General features: G+C 42.9%; 1 protein-coding gene across 2 annotated transcripts in view; it reads right to left on the reverse strand.

The window, feature by feature from the left end:
• RUNDC3B (RUN domain containing 3B) overlaps window positions 1-23,994 on the reverse strand; it is a 318,511-nt gene that overhangs the window by 70,159 nt on the left and 224,358 nt on the right. For both annotated transcript variants that reach the window (XM_073629675.1, XM_073629676.1), the window contains exon 7: window positions 15,173-15,341. In XM_073629675.1, the coding sequence (XP_073485776.1) occupies window positions 15,173-15,341 (169 nt within the window). The remainder of the gene's footprint in view (window positions 1-15,172; window positions 15,342-23,994) is intronic.

Genomic DNA, 23,994 nt, shown 5'->3' on the forward strand with positions numbered 1-23,994 from the left:
ATTTAGTATGGCAACGCAAACCAATGGAAAAAAAAACTGACCCCACACTTTTTTTTTTACACATCTGCAATCTGCAGTGCACCACAATGTACGTGCATAGTAGAGCACTGCAGTATACATTTGTTGGCACCCACTGTACTGTGTGTTACCAAACTGCATAGGGAAAATATGGGAAAGGAAAATATATATTAGATCCTATACATTCTCTTAAAGCTAAACTCCAGGTACGGTTCTTATTGCATACTTGTGTAGCGGTGTGGTCACCACTTGGTTACTAGCAATCCGCCAATCACCCTGCTGCCAGACCCCACCCATCAGTTAAGACAATGAACAGTCATTTGCACCATTTTGTTATGTTTATTGCAGGATACAACTTGGATGGGAGAGAGGACGATATGAGATGCCCATAGCATTTAGCACATTATCAGACGTTATTCAGTGGCCTTGGCCTTGCAAAACTGAATGCACACCTTGCACCCCCAGTCTCTTTCCTTTGAATAACTTCTTTGCAGACTGTTGCCCCTTCTTCTCTTGTACAAATCCTTCACTGCAAAATTACTGACATACTATTAATTCACTTCCATTGTGACAAGAAAGAATCACTCTGAATAATTCCACCTTGCAGGCCGTAATGGTATTGCCTCTGCGAATCAAGGAGCCAGAAGCCTACACAGCCTCTCTCCGATGGCCCAATGAATCAGACAGGCAGACAGTCTTTTGGAAGAGATTACCAATGTGCTTAATAAGACCAGAGATACATGGTACCTCCCCACGACGGCCTGACACATGGTAACGGGCGGACTACTGTTTCCAGCCAGTCCATAACTATCAATGATGTGTTCCCCGGTCACAGCATTCTGCACTACTCTCTATGGCTTCTCCTCTTTTGTTTCTCTCACACTGACCTTTCTCCAAAGGGATAGTTCTGTGTCCCCGGTCACAGAACGCTGATCTACTCTCCTCCGCTTGACTGTTACTTCCTCCGTACTGATCTTCTCTAGCATGCAAGTTCTGTGTTCCCCGGTCACAGCAGCTTGATACCTCTTAGAGATGAAGATCTTTATCTAGGACTCCCTCCTGGCGGTTCCCCCAATCCTCCTCCGCGCTCGGCGCATCCCCACATGGGGACGCCCGGAACAGCAACTTAATACTCCATTCTGTCTTTTCCTGCTTTCCAGAACTCCTCCCTGGCAGCATGTGACCTGGTCAGAGCTCCTCACATGAGCTGCCTGCCTGCCAATTACTACTACACCAAACAGTCCCAGTTCCAAATCAAAACAACCAGGCCCAGCCTAAAGCACAGGCCTTGCTAAATTTACCTGTACTTGGATCCTGAGCTATAAAAGAATACTAACAAGCACCTACCTTCAGGTAGAGGGTGCTACATTCACCCCCCACTAAAATCACAACTGTCCTCAGTTGTAGGAAAATGAATTTGCAAAATACCGCCTTAACTAGGGAGGAAAGGCATCTCATATCAATTTAGTTGGATGGGGGAAAAGGAAACAAACTTGGAAGGGGTAACATTGTATAAAAGTACAAAATGACACATATACATTTGCACACTCTATACATTCTAACTACACATCCCTGCAACTAATGTGACATACAAGTGGAACCAGAGCACTGCTCCCTTGAGAGGAATACTCTGCTTACCACAGGTCTTCATCTGTTCTAATGGTGGAGATGTACAGCCATCACATACCAGGGTTTTCCTAAAAGAAGACATAAAAAACACACAACTAACTATAAAACAACTGAAATCAACACTTCACCAAACGGGGGGGGGATGGGGGGGGGGGGTTATAATCCCCTGTCTGGTGACAGAACAAACACAACAAAGTGGCATGCGGTTTCCTACTAAAGCTGTCACTCCCTCAAAAGGAGTCTGAGAGACCTCCTGCAGAGTGCAGCCTAGACAGACACGCCATTAGTTAAACACATGTGCCCGTAGGCAAATAAACTTTCTGTTTGGCTCCCAGACAAGGAGTCCTTCTTTTAAGCAAGTGGCAAAGGGTTGAGCAGAGACAGCACACTCTAGTGTCCATGACATTGTCCTTGTCAGGCACCCTGAGTGGCGGACATCCTGCATTAAAGACAGTCATTGGGGAAGCCCACCCTAACCCGGCTGCAATCCAACAGTCCAAAAGGGTACAATATCCCACCTGTGGCTACACAACAGTAGCCCCAAATCACAGGTAGTACCTCGGGTCCGGCAACCTCTTCCGACTGTCCCCCTCGCCTCTGACCGGAATGGAGTAGCTGCGGGTGTTCTGTCCTGCTTTTACAACCAGCACTTTGTCCTTATAGATAGCCAGCCCAAGCTTCCATTCTCGATGAATGTCCTAAAAGCGGATCCAGACTTCACTCACCGGCAACCGCTTTGGTTTTGGGACATGTAGGTAGTCCCAGATCATGTCCGAAGCCCTGCTAACCCATTGTCGGTACGTGGGTGCTCCGGTGGAAAACCTATGAAGTGGTACTGGGGGTTGTGCTGGGCGGGATAGTTCCTCCGGGCCTCTTCCTGAAGCTACAGTAGACAGGGAGTCTTCTAGTATCCATGGCTCCTCATCACTGCTAGACAGGGCTTCCTCTGGGGAGGACCATTCAAAGAGGTTCTCCACTGACCCATACTTCTCCAACAGTTGAGGAGAACCCCAGTCCACGACCCGGCCCTCGCTTACCTCGTCCAGCTCACCCGAGGGATCTCCCTCCTGCAGCCTAGGCTCCTTCCGAACGAGTCCCACAAGGGGCTTACCTATACCTATCTTCCGGAGGCCGCTCACTGACACCTGCAACCTCCGGGTCCCTGGCCAGGCCACAGGTCTTCTTGACATCCTTTTCGGCTTTGGCCTCCAATAACTCAGAAGTGGATGAGCCAGATGGGAGCTCCTTCACTGCATGGGTGGGTGACGCATGGCCCTCTCCGGCCTTCCAGGTCACCTGGATCTGTGGTAAACAAAGTCCGGTAATCAGACTAGTAGAGTAAAACCGGACCTCTTGCTGTACCGGTCCCAGACGAATCAGTGGGTCCCCGCAGTGTCCACACTGGGCCCAGGCGCTGACCCCAGCCGTCGATCTGCGACATCCCGGACAAAGCATACACAGCAGCTCCACACTTGCGATCACCCCCAGGGCAAGCCCTCCGGTCAGCTCCAATCGAATGCCCGTATCAATTTGCACTCTTTCCTGCATATCAGGCAGGCACTGCATGGCGGGTGTGCTCTGACCACCTTCCGCCATCTTCCTCCGCCTCATGTCTGGCATGTAGCACGCTGAACACTTGTTAACTTCTCCTCTGGGGCGTGAAGAGATTACCAATGTGCTTAACCAGACCAGAGATACATGGTACCGGGCTGTTCCCAGCTAGTCCATAACTATCCATGCTGTGTTCCCCGGCCACAGCATTCTGCACTACTCTCGATGGCTTCTCCTCTTTTGTTTCTCTCACACTGACCTTTCTCCAAAGGGATAGTTCTGTGTCCCCAGTCACAGAACACTGATCTACTCTCCTCCACTTGACTGCTACTTCCTCCGTACTGATCTTCTCTAGCATGCAAGTCCTGTGTTCCCCGGTCACAGCAGCTTTATATCTCTTAGAGATGAAGATCTTTATCTAGGACTCCCTCTTGGCGGTTCCTCCTTTGGACCAATGTAAGTATATATATTTTATAAACGAATACAAGAAGGGCGCACCAGCCTTGTGCATTACCTAAGGAATCATTTATTTGGATTTATAAAAAATATAATATACTCACAAACCCAGTTGGGTATCGAGCTTAGATAAAACTCCAACAAGGGACTTGAACCACAACACTAGGTGTGCATCAGCAACATCAGAAAGCAGAACCATGTGCTAACACATTTCGAGAGCTATATCCTATTCTCCTAAGCACACAGCCAAGATAACAAAAAAGTAGCTATGGGATAACTCTGTTGAATGTCCCTGAGTGGCCCAGCTAGAGTCCAGACTTGAACCCGATTGAACATCTCTGGAGGGACCTGAAAATGGCTGTGCACCGACACTCCCCATCCAACCTGATGGAGCTCAAGAGGTCCTGCAAAGAAGAATGGGAGAAACTGCCCAAAAATAGGTGTGCCAAGCTTCTAGCATCATACGCAAAAAGAATTATGGCTGTAATTGGTGCTAAAGGTGCTTCAACAAAGTATTGAGCAAAGGCTGTGAATAATTATGTACATGGGATTTTTTTTGTTTTTTATTTTTATTAAATTTGCAAAGATTTCAACAAACTTCTTTCACGTTGTCATTATGGGGTATTGTTTGTAGAATGTTAAGGAAAATAATGAATTTAATCCATTTTGGAATAAGGCTGTAACATAACAAAATGTGGAAAAAGTGAAGCGCTGTGAATACTTTCCGGATGCACTGTATACCCCTCGAAACACATTAGCATCTGGTTCTGCTTTGTGATGTCACTGATGCATGCCTAGAGTTGTGGTTTGAGTCTCTTGCTGGAATTTGTTTCACTTTATGTATTTAAAGTGTTTGTGAACCTCAAACATGAAATATGAATAAAGCATATACCTCTAGTGTGTACTTACTTGTCTCTATTTAGGGAACTAAGTGTCCTTTCTGTCTGCTGCCTCATTCCTCTGATATCTGCATAAATCGCTTCTGACAATTTTTCCTGACACCAAAAGATAAAAAGGTGACAGGGAAGTGAGCTCCAGCATACAGCTTGTGATTGACAGCCTCAGCTCTGTCTCTCTGTAATGTGTGAAGGGGGTTCCCTTTCATCCAATCAGCTCTCAGAGCTCTCATCACCGAGCTCTGCAATGTGTAACTTCAGCTCACCGCCCCCTGCTTTCTGAAAGCTCAGACAAGCTTTATAGATTCTGCACAGTACAACCATGGCCAAGTTTTGAGAATTCCAATGCAATATTTCCAACGCACACATTCCTGTAGAGATGGCGGTATTTATAAACGGGTGCTGAAGCGACCACCGGCTGGAACCTTGTGTAGTCAGAGAAAGTAATGTCACCAGCACAACAGGATCTCCAAAAATGGGTCCAAAACTTTAATCAGCAATCACATCCTTACAGCAGAAAGCAACATTTCGGAGCCACGAAAGACCCCTGCATCGTCGCATGCCTGATGAAGGGATTCTGCGTGGCTCTGAAATGTTGCTTTCTGCTGTAATGATGTGATCGCTGATTAAAGCTTTGGACCCATTTTTGAAGATCCTGGTGTGCTGGTGACATTAATTTCTCTGACTATACCAAGTTTTGAGAATGACACAAATATTCATTTTCGCAAAGTCTGCTGCCTCAGTTTTTATGCTGGCAATTTGCATATACACCAGAATGTTATGAAGAGTGATCAAATGAATTGCAAATATTTGCAAAGTCCCTCTTTGCCATGAAATCAAACTTAATCCCATGAAAAACATTTCCACTGCATTTGTGAAGAAGGCTTCAGGGCACCCAAAGTCCAGCAAAGTCCAGCAAGCGCCAGGACCGTCTCCTACAGTTGATACAGCTGCGGGATCGGGGCACCTCCAGTGCAGAGCTTGCTCAGGAATGGCAGCAGGCAGGTATGAGGGCATCTACACGCACAGTGAGAAGACTTTTGGAGGATGGCCTGGTGTCAAAAGGGCATCAAAGAAGCCACTTTTCTTCAGGAAAAACATTAGGGACAGACTGATATTCTGCAAAAGGTACAGGGATTGGACTGCTGAGGACTGGGGTAAATTAATTTTCTCTGATGAATCCCCTTTGTGATTGTTTGGGGCATCAAAAACCTTGTCTGGAGAAAAGGTGAGCGTTACCATCAGTCCTGTGTCATGCCAACAGTAAAGTATCCTGAGACCATTCATGGGTGGGGTTGCTTCTCAGCCAAGGGAGCGGACTCACTCACAATTTTGCCTAAGAACACAGCTATGAATAAAGAATGGTACAAAAACATCCTCTGGGAGCAACTTCTCCCAACCATCCAAGAACAGTTTGGTGATGAACAATGCCTTTTCCAGCATGATGGAGCACCTTGCCATAGGACAAAAGTGATCACTAAGTGGCTTGGGGAACAAAATATCAAAATTTTGGGTCCATGGCCAGGAAACTCCCCAGACCTTAATCCCATTGAGAACTTGTGGTCAATCCTCAAGAGGCGGGAGAACAAAAAAACTCCACAAATTCTGACAAACTCCAAGCATTGATTATGCAAGAATGAGTTGCCATCAGTCAGGATGTGACCCAGAAGTTGATTGGCAGCATGCCCGGGCGAATTGCAGAGGTCTTGAAAAAGTAGGGTCAACACTGCAAATATTGACTCTTTGCATAAACTTAATGTAATTGTCAATAAAAGCCTTTGACACTTATTAAATGCTTGTAGTTATACTTCAGTATACCATAGTAACATCTGACAAAAAGATCTAAAAACACTGAAGCAGCAGACTTTGTGAAAATAATATTTGTGTCATTCTCACAAGCACTGGCTGAACACAAGCTGTACACAAGCACTGGCACATTTAACCCTTTACATGCCCCTGCTGTTAACCCCTTCCCTGCCATTAGTACAGTGACAGTGCATATTTTTTTAGCACTGATAACCGTATTAGTGTCACTGGTCCCCAAAAAGTGTCAAAAGTGTCAGTGTGCGATTTGTCCGCCACAATATCGCAGTCCTGCTTTAAGCCGCTGATCGCCACCATTACTAGTAAAAATAAATAAATAAAATATCACATAGTTTGTAGAAACTATAACTTTTGCGCAAACCAATCAATATTGGGATTTTAAAAACTGTGAGCGAACAAGAAAACAGGCCCCTAAAACTTGTCCTACTACCATTGCGCCCTGGTCTTTAATATGCTATGCCTTATGCTAGCTGCCACTTTAAAAATAAAATAATCAAATCTGAATCATTTATAAGGTAAAACGTAACTAGATGAAGAGTGGCGCTATCCCCTATCAGTGGGATTTAAGGTGAGTGTCCACACAACTTCTAATATATTAAACCAATCCTAAATCCCTATTACAGAGAGTGGATTATCAATAATAAAAATCAATTGTCACACCTAACATCAATAGCTTAATGTGATAGTGACTACTATGAATAACTTAAAAGTGAAAATCCTAATATAACATTTCTTAGACATAAAATGACATGTATATTATTACAAGTGACACCCCGTGAATGGTGAAAAACAATATTGTGATGACGCAAATATATGATAAAATCAAAAAAATCCAAAATGCACAAATCATGTGCAAAATATGTGCACAATATATGATAAGACACAAAATAAATAAAACAAAGCAATCCAATAATGTTGGAAAATCATAAAGTCCACTTCTATTTATAAAATGATGAAAATCAATAAATTAAATGGTGGAAGAAAGTTCAAAAAGTGCCAGTGTCTTCAATCTGCAGATGCTGTAATTCTGTGTACACCACCCCTCAGTGCCGTGATTCCACTCCCTAGTGAATTGCTCACTCACCAGCTGTTAAGGCCTCACACTCTCGTGTTTGGCCGGCAAAACACCTTAACCCACTAACATGGGGGTTATCATGCAGCCACCGATATCCGCTGTTGAGTGTACCATACACTTTTCCTTTGAGAATATGACTCCACATAAAAAAGGAAAAAATGCTCCAAATAGCGTGATACCGTTTAAAACATTTAATCAGAAACTTAAAACCATACATATGCACTCACATGGTAGCTAAAATCAACTCAGCACTTCACAGCAAATAGGAACTGTATCACAGCAAAACGAACCACAGCACGCAGTAACATTAACAGGGACGGCCACAGCGGACCCAGGGAGTGTGGACACCGGCGATCGTCTCACCCGTTCACCGTTCGTACTCTCAGCTGGTCACCGCTCCGTCTCTCGTCAGATCTCCCTCTATCAGACTCCTACGATTGCTGCGTAGCCACGCCCCAACATGTTTCGTCATACGGACTTAATCATGGGGTTGGCTACTCGGCAAGGCAATCACAGTTTTATGCAAATTCCAATGTGCACTGGGCGGGCGTCAATTGCTTGGCGTCTCCACACTTCCTGTGTCCCCATGTCCAGAATACACATACAAAACTCCTCTAAAATACACTATATGGGTAAAAGATGTTCACTAAGAGTCAAAGCCAAACGAAATTACAGGTGGCTTAATCCTAGCGCTATATACAGAGCTCCTATTTCCATAACCCATGCTTCTAAACCCTTATATTCACATGGTAAGGTTTAACCCATTGCAATCATGGTCTACAAGTGACATGTCCAAACACAAACAAAAAGAAAACTGAAAAAATGAGAAAATTAGAAAAATAAAAATTCAAAAAATACAAAATAAATATAAAGATAAAATAAAAGTAAAAAGTAAAAATAAAAAATATAAAATAAATAAAAATAAAAAATAAAAATAAAAAATGAACTATAAAAATATAGTATGTGGAGTGCTGGGGGGGGGGGGGGAGGACGGGGGAGGGGGGGGGAGAATTGGAGGCTTATAGATGCTATTGTAAAAGATATGCCCACTGTCTAAAATATTTGTCCGGTTGAAGAACTGTTGTCTTCAGTCCTTTTTTTCTTTTTTAAGTCAGAAGTTATTTTTTGAGTAAATGAAAATAAAGCAAAATTAAAGAGCGGCCACAATGATGTGAATTAAAGAGATGGGATAGTTTTTGATTTTGGAAGTTGAAACAACGTCTCTTAAAAAAGGATTCTCTGATGTGGCAAGGAAAAAAGGGAAAAGAAAAGGAAAAAAGAAAAACAAAAAAAAACAAAAAAAAAAATATAAAAATAAATAAATAAAATATAAAATAATAAATAGAAATTAGACATATAAAAATGTTTTATATATATTTAAACATGTCACTCATGGTTCCTATCACAGTACCACAACTTGGGTCCTTCAATTTCCCCCTAGAGGTGAACTGGAACCTGAACTACCCTCATGAATTGCTAATAAAGCAATTCAGGTCCAGTTCAATATTCATTCCCCTAGGGAAGAGGCTCTTAAACAAATAGATCCATCGGGTCTCTCTCTGAGAGAGATCCCTGACCCTATTAGACCCTCTCCAAGATTGGTGCACCACATCTATGCCACAAAATTGTAGCAAGCTGGGGTCCCGATTGTGTTTCTCTTTGAAATGGAGAGAAACACTATGGTAACGGAAACCATTTTTTATATTAGTAAGATGTTCAGCAATTCTTAGCCTTAGTAGTCTCTTAGTGCGGCCCACATAGAACAATCCACACGGGCACCACAAGAGATACACTACAAAGGAAGAATTACACGTGATGAATTCACTGATATTGAATGCTTCATCATCTAGATTAGTAATTTGCGTATATTAGCTAAATATGCTCCCAGCCTGGCTAATCTCTTCCTAGCAGAATGGGAGCACAGATGAGTATTTAATGGGAAACCATCTCAATTATTATTTTACCGTAGGTTTATAGACGACCTGTTATTCATCTGGGAGGGGTCGAGGGAATCGGCAGTGGAATTCGTGCCGCGGTTGAACAGTAACTCCAATAATATTCGATTGGATTATGTGATCAGTGATACCACAGTAAATTTTCTTGATGTAACTATAACTAAAATTAACAACATTCTGAACACAAAAGTCTTTTTTAAGACCACAGATCGGAACAGTTACCTGTCCATCAGGAGTGGACACCACCCTGCTTGGATAAAAAATATACCAAAGGGCCAGATGTTAAGGGTCCAGCGCAATTGTTCGGACTTGGATACCTATAAATCCCAAGCCAACCTATTGAAGGAGAGTTTCCTTCAAAAAGGGTACAAGAATGGCACTATAGATATTATTCAGGAGGTAGCGACTATCCCAAGGGAACAGTGTTTGAAGGATAAGGAGATTGGGGAACCTACGAACCAGCCCCAACTGGGTTTTATTTCAAATTTTCATCACCAGTATAGAGATGCTGAACAAATTTTTAAGAAACACTGGCACATCCTGTGTAAAGAGAGGCATCTGGGGGAGATTTTGTCCAATCACCCCAGATTTATCTATAGACGGGCACCTAATTTTGCCCACAGGGTGGTCAAGAAAATTCTCGATCAACCCAGCCATCAAACGTTAAAGATTGACCTTAAAGGGTTTTTTGCATGTAGAAAGTGCATTTGCTGCAGAACGGTGCGGGTGAGAAATAGAGGTACTACGCAAATTACTAATCTAGATGATGAAACATTCAATATCAGTGAATTCATCACGTGTAATTGTTCCTTTGTAGTGTATCTCTTGTGGTGCCCATGTGGATTGTTCTATGTGGGCCGCACTAAGAGACTACTGAGGGTAAGAATTGCTGAACATCTTACTAATATAAAAAATGGTTTCCGTTACCATAGTGTTTCTCTCCATTTCAAAGAGAAACACAATCAGGACCCCAGCTTGCTACAATTTTGTGGCATAGATGTGGTGCACCAATCTTGGAGAGGGTCTAATAGGGTCAGGGATCTCTCTCAGAGAGAGACCCGATGGATCTATTTGTTTAAGAGCCTCTTCCCTAGGGGGAATGAATATTGAACTGGACCTGAATTGCTTTATTAGCAATTCATGAGGGTAGTTCAGGTTCCAGTTCACCTCTAGGGGGAAGTTGAAGGACCCAAGTTGTGGTACTTTGATAGGAACCATGATTGACATGTTTAAATATATATAAAAATTTTTTATATGTCTAATTTCTATTTATTATTTTAATATTTTATTTATTTTTATATTTTTATAGTTCATTTTTAATTTTTAATTTTTATTTTTATTTATTTTATATTTTTTATTTTTACTTTTATCTTTATATTTATTTTGTATTTTTTGAATTTTTATTTTTCTAATTTTCTAATTTTTTCATTTTTCTTATTGTTTGTGTTTGGACATGTCACTTGTAGACCATGATTGCAATGGGTTAAACCTTCCCATGTGAATATAAGGGTTTAAAAGCATGGGTTATGGAAATAGGAGCTCTGTATATAGCGCTAGGATTAAGCCACCTGTAATTTCGTTTGGCTTTGACTCTTAGTGAACATCTTTTACCCATATAGTGTATTTTAGAGGAGTTTTGTATGTGTATTCTGGACATGGGGACACAGGAAGTGTGGAGACGCCAAGCGATTGACGCCCGCCCAGTGCACATTGGAATTTGCATAAAACTGTGATTGCCTTGCCGAGTAGCCAACCCCATAATTAAGTCCGTATGACGAAACATGTTGGGGCGTGGCTACGCGGCAATCGTAGGAGTCTGATAGAGGGAGATCTGACGAGAGATGGAGCGGTGACCAGCTGAGAGTACGAACGGTGAACGGGTGAGACGATCGCGGGCGTCCACACTCCCTGGGTCCGCTGTGGCCGTCCCTGTTAATGTTACTGCGTGCTGTGGTTAGTTTTGCTCTGATACAGTTCCTATTTGCTGTGAAGTGCTGAGTTGATTTTAGCTACCATATGAGGGCATATGTATGGTTTTAAGTTTCTGATTAAATGTTTTAAACGGTATCACGCTATTTTGTGGAGTCATATTCTCAAAGGAAAAGTGTATGGTACACTCAACAGCGGATATCGGTGGCTGCATGATAACCCCCATGTTAGTGGGTTAAGGTGTTTTGCCGGCCAAACACGAGAGTGTGAGGCCTTAACAGCTGGTGAGTGAGCAATTCACTAGGGAATGGAATCACGGCACTGAGGGGTGGTGTACACAGAATTACAGCATCTGCAGATTGAAGACACTGGCACTTTTTGAACTTTCTTCCACCATTTAATTTATTGATTTTCATCATTTTATAAATAGAAGTGGACTTTATGATTTTCTAACATTATTGGATTGCTTTGTTTTATTTATTTTGTGTCTTATCATATATTGTGCTCATATTTTGCACATGATTTGTGCATTTTGGATTTTTTTGATTTTATCATATATTTGTGTCATCACAATATTGTTTTTCACCATTCACGGGGTGTCACTTGTAATAATATACATGTCATTTTATGTCTAAGAAATGTTATATTAGGATTTTCACTTTTAAGTTATTCATAGTAGTCACTATCACATTAAGCTATTGATGTTAGGTGTGACAATTGATTTTTATTATTGATAATCCACTCTCTGTAATAGGGATTTAGGATTGGTTTAATATATTAGAAGTTGTGTGGACACTCACCTTAAATCCCACTGATAGGGGATAGCGCCACTCTTCATCTAGTTACGTTTTACCTTATAGATGATTCAGATTTGAATATTGGGATTTTGTTTACCAAAAATATGTATACATGTTGACCTAAAATGATGCAGAATTTTTTTTTTCTTTTTTCAATTTTCTTTTTGGATATGTTTTATAGCAGAAAGTTAAAAAAATAGTTTTTTCAAAATTGTCGGTCTTTTTTTGTATAAGCAAAAAATAAAAACTGCAGAGGTGATCAAATACCACCAAAAGAAAGCTTAATTTGTGGCGAAAAAAATGTCATAAATTTTATTTGGGTACAGCATCGCATGACCGTGCAATTGTCAGTTAAAATAATGCAGTGCTGTATTAGTTTTTATATATTCAAATAAATGGTGCCTTAGGGAATGCACTAGGCTGGTGCGTTCTTCTTGTGTTCTTTCATTCAGTTTCCAGGATCCTCCATATTCGAAGACGGCAGCAAGGCCTGAGATGCACCTGGATTATTATATACTGCATACTATATATACTATACTATATACTAGCAAAGAAGCCTCTGTCACCTTTAGTTTTTTTCATCTAAATTGACATTTAACTCACTTGAGCACGGAAGAGTGGATTTTTACATGTATTTTATACCTGTGGGACCACTGTGGAAGTGCAGAATCCCTGTAGTAGTTGGCACTACTACAGCAATCGCTGCCATTTTCTGGGTCCTGTGTTGAGCAGCTTCTGCATAGTGAGCAGAGGGACTCGCTCGCTTGGCATGATTGCCATTCACAGAACACCTTGTATTTTTTAAAATGAATACAAAGCCTTCTCAGGATGGGTGTGATGGAGGGGAGGGTGGTGATGTCACAATCTCAACCTCATCCAGTCACAGAACACCTTGTATTCATTGACAAAAATACAAGGCACTCTATGAATGGCAGCCATGCCAAGTGAGCCACTCCCTGTTGTTCACTATGAAGAAGGGCAGCAGCTGTGCACAGGACCCAGAAGACAGCGGCAATCACCACTTCCACAATGGTCCCAAAGGTATGGAATAAGTATACATTGGTCCAGGCGAGACCAATATACCTATGCGATAAAAACCACAGCTGGAGTTCAGCTAGAAAAGGATTATAGGACAGAATATTATAGGAATGGATTTATACAGAACAGAGGAAAAGAATAAAGCTTATCAGATCTCATTCAAGATCGAATTCCTATGCCAAAAACACACAGTCTTCGTAGAGGAGACCTCTCCTTCTGTCTCATTTCACATTCTTTACTGCCGGGGATGTTAACAATACACTTCTGTACACACAGCTTGTATAGCTCGGGATTCTGAATATATTCACAACAGACAGGCGATTATCATAAAACTGGCAGAGCGTGTGCTATGGCCTCAGCAGTCACACAATCCTATTACAGTCATTTCTGTACCGCTTATCACCAAATCCATAGACTCACTTCACTGCTTCCACTTACAGATTCTAAAAACATTAAGCTAAACATGGTTAAAAGAGATTCTTTTAAGAGGATTTTCTACATAAAAGTATTACAGGATGCATGAAGACCTTTTCCAAATTCTTTCTTACTGTCCAGATGTAAGAATATCCTGATGTGGAGAATCAGACTTTAACAATGAGCACGGGGAAAAATACTGCTTTCTCTACTACAGTACAGAACAGCCTTTCTGAACCTTTTCATGACAGAGGAGCCCTTGAAATATTTTTTTAGGTCACAGGGAACCTCTCCTAAAAGCAATTTATTGGTGGTCAGTGGAAAAAAATACCCCTTACATTGGTGGTCATTAGAAAGAATGCTGCTCACATTGGTGGTCAGTGGGAAGAATGTCCATACATTGCTGATCATTGGGAAGAACACTCCTTAGATTGGTGGCCATTGGGAAGAATGTCATGTACATTGGAGGTAATTGGGAAGAATGTTCCTCACATTGGTGGTCAGGGGGAAGAATGATTTTTACAATGGCAGTCAGTGGGAAGAATGCTCCTCACATTGGTGGTCAGTGGGAAGAATGCCCTTACACTGGTGGCCAGTGGGAAGAATGCCCTTACACTGGTGGCAGGTGGGAAGAATGCCCTTACACTGGTGGCAGGTGGGAAGAATGCCCTTACACTGGTGGCAGGTGGGAAGAATGCCCTTACACTGGTGGCAGGTGGGAAGAATGCCCTTACACTGGTGGACAGTGGGAAAAATGCTCCTTACGGTGGTGCCCTGGGGAAGAATGATTTTTTACATTGGTGGTCAGTGGGAAGAATGCCCTTACACTGGTGGCTAGTGGCAAGAATTTCCCTTACACTGATGGCCAGTGTGAAGAATGTTACTTACATTGGTGCCCTTACACTGGTGGCCAGTGGGAACAATGCTCATTATATTGGTAGTCTTTGAAATGCACTCCCCCTTACAGACAACTAAAAAGATAAGCCTTGTCATGCAGCTGGATCTGCCAAATGGTGTTGGCCCCGAATTATGGTGGCACCATCAAATGGCAAGTCAATTGGCCACAGCTCAAGAAACCCCTATCAAGCCAGGCTAAAAGCAGTAAATTGATTTATACACTGGGGGGGGGGGGGATTTATCAAAACTGGAGCAGTCAGGCCCCCCTCCCCACTCCTGGAATCCTTACTATATAAACCTGTATACCCGATTAGGAAGGAAATAAGCAGTCATACTTTTTTCAAATGTTGTTTTTTTTTTTATTTTTTTTAAGATTTTTGGTGCAATTTTTTTTTCAGGGTGGCCCTCCACTTTAAGACCAAGGAAAAGAAGGGGCGGTTCCAAAAAAGTTTCCAAAAAAAAAGAAGTGACTGCTCGGGGCTTCAACAAAATGGCGGCCTCAAGCATGAAGAAACTGGAACAATGCTGGAGGCAATTTACAGCACACACTAATTTTGGTAGCATATTGTGGAATATATGTTCTTTTGTTAAAGAACATTAATTGTTATGGATGAAGTTCTGCTTTAAGACCAGCAATAAAAGAAAACCCCCCTTTCTTGATATAACTAGTACTTTTTTAGCACATGATGGTACCTTTTGCTCCAACGCCAGTCGATACTTCTGCTCCACCCTTTTGCACTTGTTGTACCAGCTATTTTCATCCATGATAAATGGAGGACCAATATTTTCTGGGGTACTGCTCTCACTGCCACTGCTCCCCAGTGTCCGCAGCTCTTCCTCATCGCTGCTGATACTCTCAGAGCTGAGAAAGAAGAAGAGAATAATCAAGTCATGATTAAAAACCTAATTAACAATTGTCTAAGTTCCAGATCTCTTAATGATGTATTGTAACATTTTGAAATGCATGTACATAGATCTTAATTAGTGATGGTTAAAGCTGAACTCCAGGCAGATGCTAAAAACACCAATGAGTTCATTTATGTACTCTGACAAAAATCATTAAATATACTGTAGGTTTAAGTGCAGGTAACATAAGGGCCAGAGTCTGTTTTTTTATTAGCTCTCTGCAATACACTGTGTATCTGGAATCAGACTGGGAGAGGGAGAGCTAGCATTTCACAGTGCTGTCATTTTAACATCAGAGCTTGCTGATGAGAGGAGAGACATTATCAGAGTGAGGACATTATCAGAAAATCATGCCCAAAAAAAAGCAGGCAGAGGACTAGTCATAAGCCCCCGTTCACACTAGTGAGTTTTTTTTTCCTGTGTTGCTGTCATGCTGCACTGCAGAGAGGCTCTTGTTCATTCATAGTAATAAACACAGTTTACTATGCTCAGTTATGAATGGACACAGGAAAGTTCCGTACCAATCGTGTCCAAATCATAAAAAGGGACATATGACATATTTACTGGCTCCTCCCTGCACCCTTCATCTGCTTGTGCCCCCGCAGCAGCCAGCGGGAGAGGGAAGCCATCAGCGCTGGGGGGGGACAAGGGGGGGGCCCGGGCACATGGGAGAATCAGATGTGGGCAGCACAGAGAGGGGAATCAGTGCGGTGGGACGGGAGGACAATTACAGAACAATGCACTGTGTCTTTCCCTCCAGCAGCTGAAATCTGGCAGCAGGGAGAGGGGGAGAAACTGGCTTTCAGCTGCTGGAGGGAGAGGCACAGACACAGTGCGTCATTCTGCAATTGTCCTCCTGTCCCACTGCACTGATCCCCCTGCTGTCCGTGCCCAAACATAGATGTAGAAAAAATGACTCATCTCCTGCGCCTAAAAGGAGTGTGTTGGCAAGGAGACAAAATTAAATTTTCGGCTAATCAGATCTTTGCGCCAGCTTTTCTGCCCCCCAACAATGGACCGGGGAAACCCAAGAGAGTAAATGCAAAAACTTGAAACAGAGGGCACACAAGCGTAGCACATTACCTTTGTGATAGCTTTATGGATATAAAAAATACAGATGTACATTCACAAACGGCATAATCAAATAGACGCATCAAATGCCACAATGTCCAAACGGTATCGGCTGGTGTGCGTTCCAGCATCGAGGCAGCCCTTTCTCCTTTGCATACACATATATTTTTTACATTATTCCTTGGAACGGCATTGTTTACAGAATGTTTGTGTACGGCAGCAATATGTACACCTGATGTACAACAGCCTTGCTCAGCCATGCCCCACTCTTCATGACCAGTAATGGTATGGTATGATCACACATACTGTATATATATTGTATAAAGTTTTACTAATATATATAACATTTGATGTATGATGTTTGATTTGAGTTTTGAGTCCGCACCTGTGTATATTTCTGAGGCTTTTTTTTTTTTCAAATATTTTATTTCAACCACACAAGGCAAGTCCAGGTCAATGCAGTAACCATATGTACTCAGTAATATTACATATACATTGCAGTAATAGAGCAGTGGTCTAGTTGTTAAGTCAGAACATATATAATACTCTTAATGTACATTCATAAAGAATATAATTCCCTTGACATAACCATCAAGGGGAGAACCTTCAACAACAATATCCAGAGTTGCCTTATCTATTTTCCATTTTCTAAATAATAGGATAGAAATCAGTAGAGAAGGGTTAGTTGGGAATAAAGTGAAAAAGAAGAGAAAAAAGAAAAAAGGGGGGGGGGTTGACAAGAAGGGGGGGGGGGAGCCTTGGATGAGCAATGGATAGATCGTTATTGAGTATCCGATCATATCGTCTACTCTCAACAATTATGAGTTGAGGGGGTCAAACCCTCTTCAGAGAAGATAAACATATTCCATAATCTCCATAATTCTGTGTATGTTTCTTGTTTGTTCTGTGCTGTGAGTGTAAGATCTTCCATCTTGTTGATCTCTTCTACTTTATGGAGCCAATGTCCAATAGTAGGGGGTGATGTGTTTTTCCACTTAAGAGGGATGTTCTTTTATGCAGGGCTTTTTTTCAGCGGGAACGCGGGGGAACGCAGTTCCAGCACCTTCACCACTGACAGCAAGTAGTGCTGGGGTGTGCTGCAGGGTTTATTGATGCTCACTGCCAGGGGATCTAGTCTAGCTGGAGGGGATCTATTTTTGCATGGAGGTCTATTGTTTCTGAGGAAATCTATTGTTGCTGGTGGGAGACCTACTGTTGCTGAGGGTGGGTCTTATATTGCTGGGGGGGTCAGTTGTTGCTGGGAGAGATCTATTGTTGCTGGCTGTGGGGAGATCTGCAGTTGCTGCTGGGAGTCTATTGTTGCTGGGGGGGATTTTTTGTGGTGGGGTGGTCTATTGTTGCTGGCGGGGGCTCTATTGTTACTGGCTGCAGGGGATCTATTTTACTGCTTGTCTTGTTATAATTACCAAAATCCTTATGGATTACTTAGCACCACAAATTGATACTTGGTTCTGTATTGTCTAAAAGGGCAGTACTGTGAGGTGGGTAGGGGATGGAACCAAGGAACGGTGCTCGGAGGTGGGTAGGGGTGGAGAAAAGGGGTGGCTCAGAAAGGGGGAGTTCCTGCACCTATTCTCTGAGAAAAAAAGCACTGGTTTTATGTACTATTACACGCTTCCATAGATGGGTGGAGCCTCCCTCTAGTGGTACACCATGTGATTTTCTTAACCACTATATAAGGATCAGGTATGTAGAATCCAAAATTGGTTCTGAGGATGAGGGGATCCCCTCTTGAAACGTGTCAGCTGTTTGCAAATCTTCTTGCGTTTGGGACTTACCCAGTGGACGAGACTGATTGGAGTACCTATAGTATCTATATTTTTTATATTCATAAAGCTTTCACAAAAGTCATGCGCTAGGCTTGGGCGTCCTCTGTTTCTTATTTTTGTACGGCCCCCCCATGTGCCTGGGCCCTCTACAGGAGGCCTGGTGATACCCCCCAATTGGTGGCCCTGGCAGGGAATAACATAATAGCCAACAGAAGACTGCAAGTAAGGAGACCTGTAGAAAGTGCTGTATATTTGTTATGTTTAGCATATTTTATCGCATTTCTTTAATATAAAAAATTCTATATAAATGTCATATCACCACAAAATGATACTTGGTTCCATATTTTCTAAAAGAGAGGGGGGGGGGGTTGGGAGGTGTGGGGCACATACACGGGTGGCCCTTGGGAGGAAAACAAGTGTCTGTACCTATTCACTGACAAAATACCTTGCATATAAGATAAATATGTATGAAGGAAACTTCAAATTTAATCCTTGCAGTACAAAGATGTGTATGAATGAATGTGTGCTATGTGGAACAAATGAATCTGTCCCTCCCTCTGGGGGAGCATAAAGTCTAATGTTCTCCCTCATCTATACTCCTTCACAGAGACATGAACACTAGTAGCAAATTATTTCTGAGTGTAATAAAAATATCACCTTTGTTTTGTTGCCATGTTGATGCATTTATCACAGCCAGAAAACTAATTGATCACATGTGAAAAACGCATTTGTTTTTTAGGTAATAGCAGCAGAGGTCAGATCTTCTTGGCTACACTCAGGTGACCGGGACCAGACTGTATATGCTTTAAAGCGGAGTTCCAATAAAAAAAATATATATATAAAAGTCAGCAGCTACAAAAATACTGCAGCTGCTGACTTTTAATAATCGGACACTTACCTGTCCAGGGTTCAGCGATGCGGGGGAACGAAGCCCTACTCGTCTCCGGCATTGTCACTGTATGCGAGAGCCGCACTGCAACTGGCCGGGCAATCATCTGGGACCTGTGACGTGTCCCAGATGATTGCCGAGAGGGAGGGAGGAGAGGTGATCTTCCTTCCGTGGGAGCTGGAACCCTCTAAAAAGAGGCCCCCCCCCCCCAAAAAAAAGGACATGCCAAATGTGGCATGTCAGGGGGTCACCATCCCTTAAAGCGGAAGTTCCATTTTTGGGTGGAACTCCGCTTTAAGTTAGATTTATTTACAGTGAAACAAAATTCATACAAACACCAGCACACACCAACTACAACTAACTATATACAATTTATACAAAATGTAGAACATAGAAAGGCAAAAAAAAACCTGAAGATGCAAGAAGCAGATGGGAAGGGGCAACCAAAAATGAGGGAAGAAAGAAGGAAGCAGGGTACTGGGTACAGGGTACAGGGTAGGGGCAAGATCAAAATTACTGGCAACAAGATCTGGCAGTAGCAAATAAAAACACTAACGCAAGATGTATCAGCAGAAGAGAGACTAAGTACCCTCCCAGCAGCCAGCATTAGGTGGAGACTAATTACTGGGATCTGCTAGCTGCTAGGAGACACCCTCTGGTGGTCACTGGAACTACAAAATTCCCCTCTAGGAAGCACAGTACCACCAGTGAGTGAACCAAGTCCTGACATCGATACACCTGAAAACGTTAAACAAACAATATAATTAACCCTTAAAATGTAATTAATGTGGTGAGGTTTGACACTCAGACAGGATTTTATTGCTGGTGCCCATAGGAATATTTCCACTACCTTCCTGTCTCAGTGGCCATTTCCACTGGGACAGGAAGTGAGGGGAGTCTTCCCAATAGGGACACAAACAGTAGACAAGGAAGTAAAACCCTTTCCAAGTGTTATTTTTTTAAAAGAGAAGTATAGGGTATGTTATTTATTGTTTTGCAAATTGAGGCTGGGTTCACACCTCAGCATGGAGCGGCTCACAGCAGGGATCTGGTGCATCCCTGTTCACCGTTTCAGGTCTAATTTCAGCCTGAATTTTTGGCTGAATTCAGACCCGAAACGGACCAGAAGATGCACAGGACTACTGTGCAATTCGCACCGGAGCCGCTCAAGAGATGTGTGAACCGGCTCCATAGAGAGCAGGTCACAAACTCCTGTCATGCAAACTGGATGCGGGGAAAGCCGCATTCCAATTCGCAATAGTGTGAACCCAGCCTTATACTTAGCTAGGTGGATGCAGCATTGGTCCGATACTGCATCTGTCCCTGCTGGCTCTAACACTAAGAACCGAGCGATCTAACAGCGCAGATCTCTGAGATCTCACAGCTTCCCAAGCAGAGAGCTGCTGATTGTCAGTCACACTGCTCTCTGCTCTGCCCCCTCCTTGTTCACTGCAGTGCTGGGCTGTGGAGGGAGCAGGAGGGGCTGGCTCAGGCTCTCAGTGGCTCGATGAGAGGCTCAGCGGGGTGCCAGTCCAGGCATGTGAGCGGATACTGACCCCAGTGTCGCGATCTTACCCAAGCCTGGACCGGCTCTGTGACGTCAGCAGACAGCAGACTTCAGCTCGCTGTCTGATGAAAACGGGTCACAGGAGTGCAGAACGATCTGCACTCCTGTGATCCACAGGAGAAGTACAGCCAAACAAGCTTTGGCTGTACTTCTCCTTTAATATCTGTTCTTACCTGGAAATATTTACCCTCATTTCCTGTCTTGGTGACCACTGGCACTGGTACAGCAAGTAAAAGAAACCATCCCTTACAAAGATGCAGACAGCATCTAAACCCGACATCTCAATTGAACCATTGAAAAATAAATGACATTGTGTAATAACCCTTCTTGTATGTTCTTAAAACCCCTAACATATATTTAAATACCAACAGCAGACCTCAGATTCAAAATACCTGTGTTCAGAAAGCTGTGGCCTGCCAGTGACCAAGCAGCCCTCCATGGAGTTGGTGACCTTCGCATAGATTCAAGTTACAGAAGATAGTCAGAAGCCCTATTCATCATGAAGGCTGGAGCCAATCTACTTCAAAGGTCACCAACTTCTCAGAGGCTCCAAAGGCTTTCTGATCAAGAGCAGAACATGGCAACCTTAACAGGGGAATCAGAGTTCTGCTATTGAATTAAATACATCATAGGGGGGTGAGTCAAATGGGAAGGGGCAGGGGTTATTTTAAATTGCCTTTCCTGAATGTGTACCTAAATATAACTCTTAAATTCAACCTTATCCTTACTTCTGACATGTCATTTTTCTTTAAACTCACCTTAAAGAGACCCACTGGGAAGAAGGGGATCAAACTACAAAAGATAAGAAGTGCAGGCCAGGCACATACCTGCAACAGTCTCTTGGAACTTCCCATCATGGCCCTTGAAGCAGCAGACGACGGAGAACAGAGTCTCCTGGTACTGTTAGACCTCAGCGCAGCATTCGATACAGTGGACCACAATACTTTACTTGTCCGCCTCGCTGAAGTAGGAGGAGCTACAGGTTCTGCTCTAAAATGGTTTACATCCTTCTTAGAAAGTCGCTCCCAGACAGTGAAACTAGGAACATTCACCTCGGAAACCCGGGCAGTCTCCTGCGGAGTCCCTCAAGGATCACCCTTGTCAGCAGTACTATTCAACATATACATCCGCCCACTTCTCAATATCATCAGGAAAACTGATCTTTGCTTCCATTCATACGCTGACGACACCCAACTCTACCTTCGCATCAACGGACAAAAAGACCTTCATCAGCAATTACAGAAATGCCTCACCTTAATAGATGACTGGATGTCCACTAGCTCCCTCAAACTTAACGGATCAAAAACAGAGCTTCTTCTCCTACATGCCAACAAAAATTCCAAAATAAAGACTCCGTGGACACCTCCCACCATCCTTGGACAGACCATGTCCCCAAGCACCAAAGCCAAGAGTCTCTGAGTCATTTTTGACTCAGGAATGACAATGGATGCACAAATAGGATCAGTGGTGAGCGGATCCCACCATCTCCTCCGCCAACTACGTGGACTCATCCCCTTCATCCCAGAAGAGGACAAAGCGGCAGTTGTGGGAACAATCATCAATTCCCGACTCGACTACGCAAATTCGCTCAACGTAGGACTACCCCAATATCAGCTTGCGCGCTTACAACTCATCCAAAACACGGTGGCAAGACTGTTAACAGGAAAAAAACCCTGGGAATCCATCTCCCCCTCCCTAAAGAGCCTACACTGGCTAACCGTGAAGAATCGGATCACATTCAAGACCCTCTGCCTCACCCACAAATGCGTACAAGGAAACGCCCCACCATATCTCCGCGAGAAAATAAAACACTACACACCGAATCGCAGTCTTCGATCAGCTAACCAAAACCTCCTTAACATTCCCAAATACCGCTACAAAGCAAAGGGAGAACGAAGATTCGCAGTCCAAGGACCTCGACTATGGAATGCTCTTCCAACTAACATCCGCATGGAAGGAAACCACCAGGCCTTCAGAAAAAAACTAAAGACCTTCCTTTTCTGAGAAGCTGACATCAGAGAATGCATCCAGCGCCTTGAGGCGATTCAGTTCGCATTTGCAGCGCTTTACAAATCATTCATTCATTCATTCATTCAAATGCCGAGGCATTCTGTAAAAACAAAGTTCTGACACTTCCAGGAAGTGTCAGAGCTTGCAAAAAAAAAAAAAAAAAGCCCTGTTCCGCACATTCTGATTGGTCCAGCACCATTATGGGCATCCCTACTGGCCAGTATTAGGGAATGTAGGAAGGGGCAGGAAAGCTTTAGCACCATTAGAAAGCACATAGTCACAACAAGCTGAAATACTGGCTCCTGTGCACTAATTAAAGTAGAACGGGTGTAATGAATATAAATATTTTATTCAGATGACCAATAACTGAATAAAGCTGACCATACACAAGGCAATCCAATTACACTCTTAATTGCATAATCTATTTGCACAAGATGACTGTAATGTGTATGACCAGCTGGCCAACACTAGGCTCCAGGCTCTTCCCTCCCCTCCTAGAGGTTCTCGGCAGTATTTTAGATTTTTATTTTCTTCTACTTACCTTTTCAAGATGTCTTTAGGCCAGTGACATGACACGTGGTCCTTTATGGATCTCCTACAGTGGAAGGCATTCTTCCAATTTGGATCTTTCCCAGCGACGGATGGTCTTCAGCAATACAGAGACTGATAACCTCAGTTCTCCTGGGTGTCATTCATCCCAGAAGACTGGTGACTAGGGATGGACCGAACACCCCCTGGTTCGCACCAGAGTATAGTGAACAGGCAAAAAATTCGGCAGAACACACAAACACCGTTAAAGTCTATGGGACACGAACATGAATAATCAGAAGTGCTAATTTTAAAGGGTTATATGGAAGTTATTCTCGTAAAAAAGTGTTTGGGGACCCGGGTCCTACCCCAGGGGACATGTATCAATGCAAAAAAAGTTTTAAAAAACGTCCCTTTTTTGGGGTGCAGTGATTGTAATAATGCTGAAAACAATAAAAGTGAAATATTCCTTTAAATTTCGCACTTGGGGGGTGTCTATAGTATGCCTGTAAAGTGGCGCATTTTTCCCATGTTTAGAACAGTCTCTGCACAAAATGACATTTCTAAAGGAAAAAAAGTAATTCAAAAGTACTAGCGGCTATAATGAATTGTCGGGTCGCGGCAATACAGATAAAAGTCATTGAAAAAAACGCCATGTGATCCCCCCCCCCCCAGTCCATTACCAGGCCCTTCAGCTCTGGTATAGATATTATTGAAAAAAAAAATGGCGTAGGGGAACCCCGCCCCAAAATTT

The sequence above is a fragment of the Aquarana catesbeiana genome, linkage group LG05 (assembly GCF_042186555.1).
Source record: "Aquarana catesbeiana isolate 2022-GZ linkage group LG05, ASM4218655v1, whole genome shotgun sequence".
Lineage (NCBI taxonomy): Eukaryota > Metazoa > Chordata > Amphibia > Anura > Ranidae > Aquarana > Aquarana catesbeiana.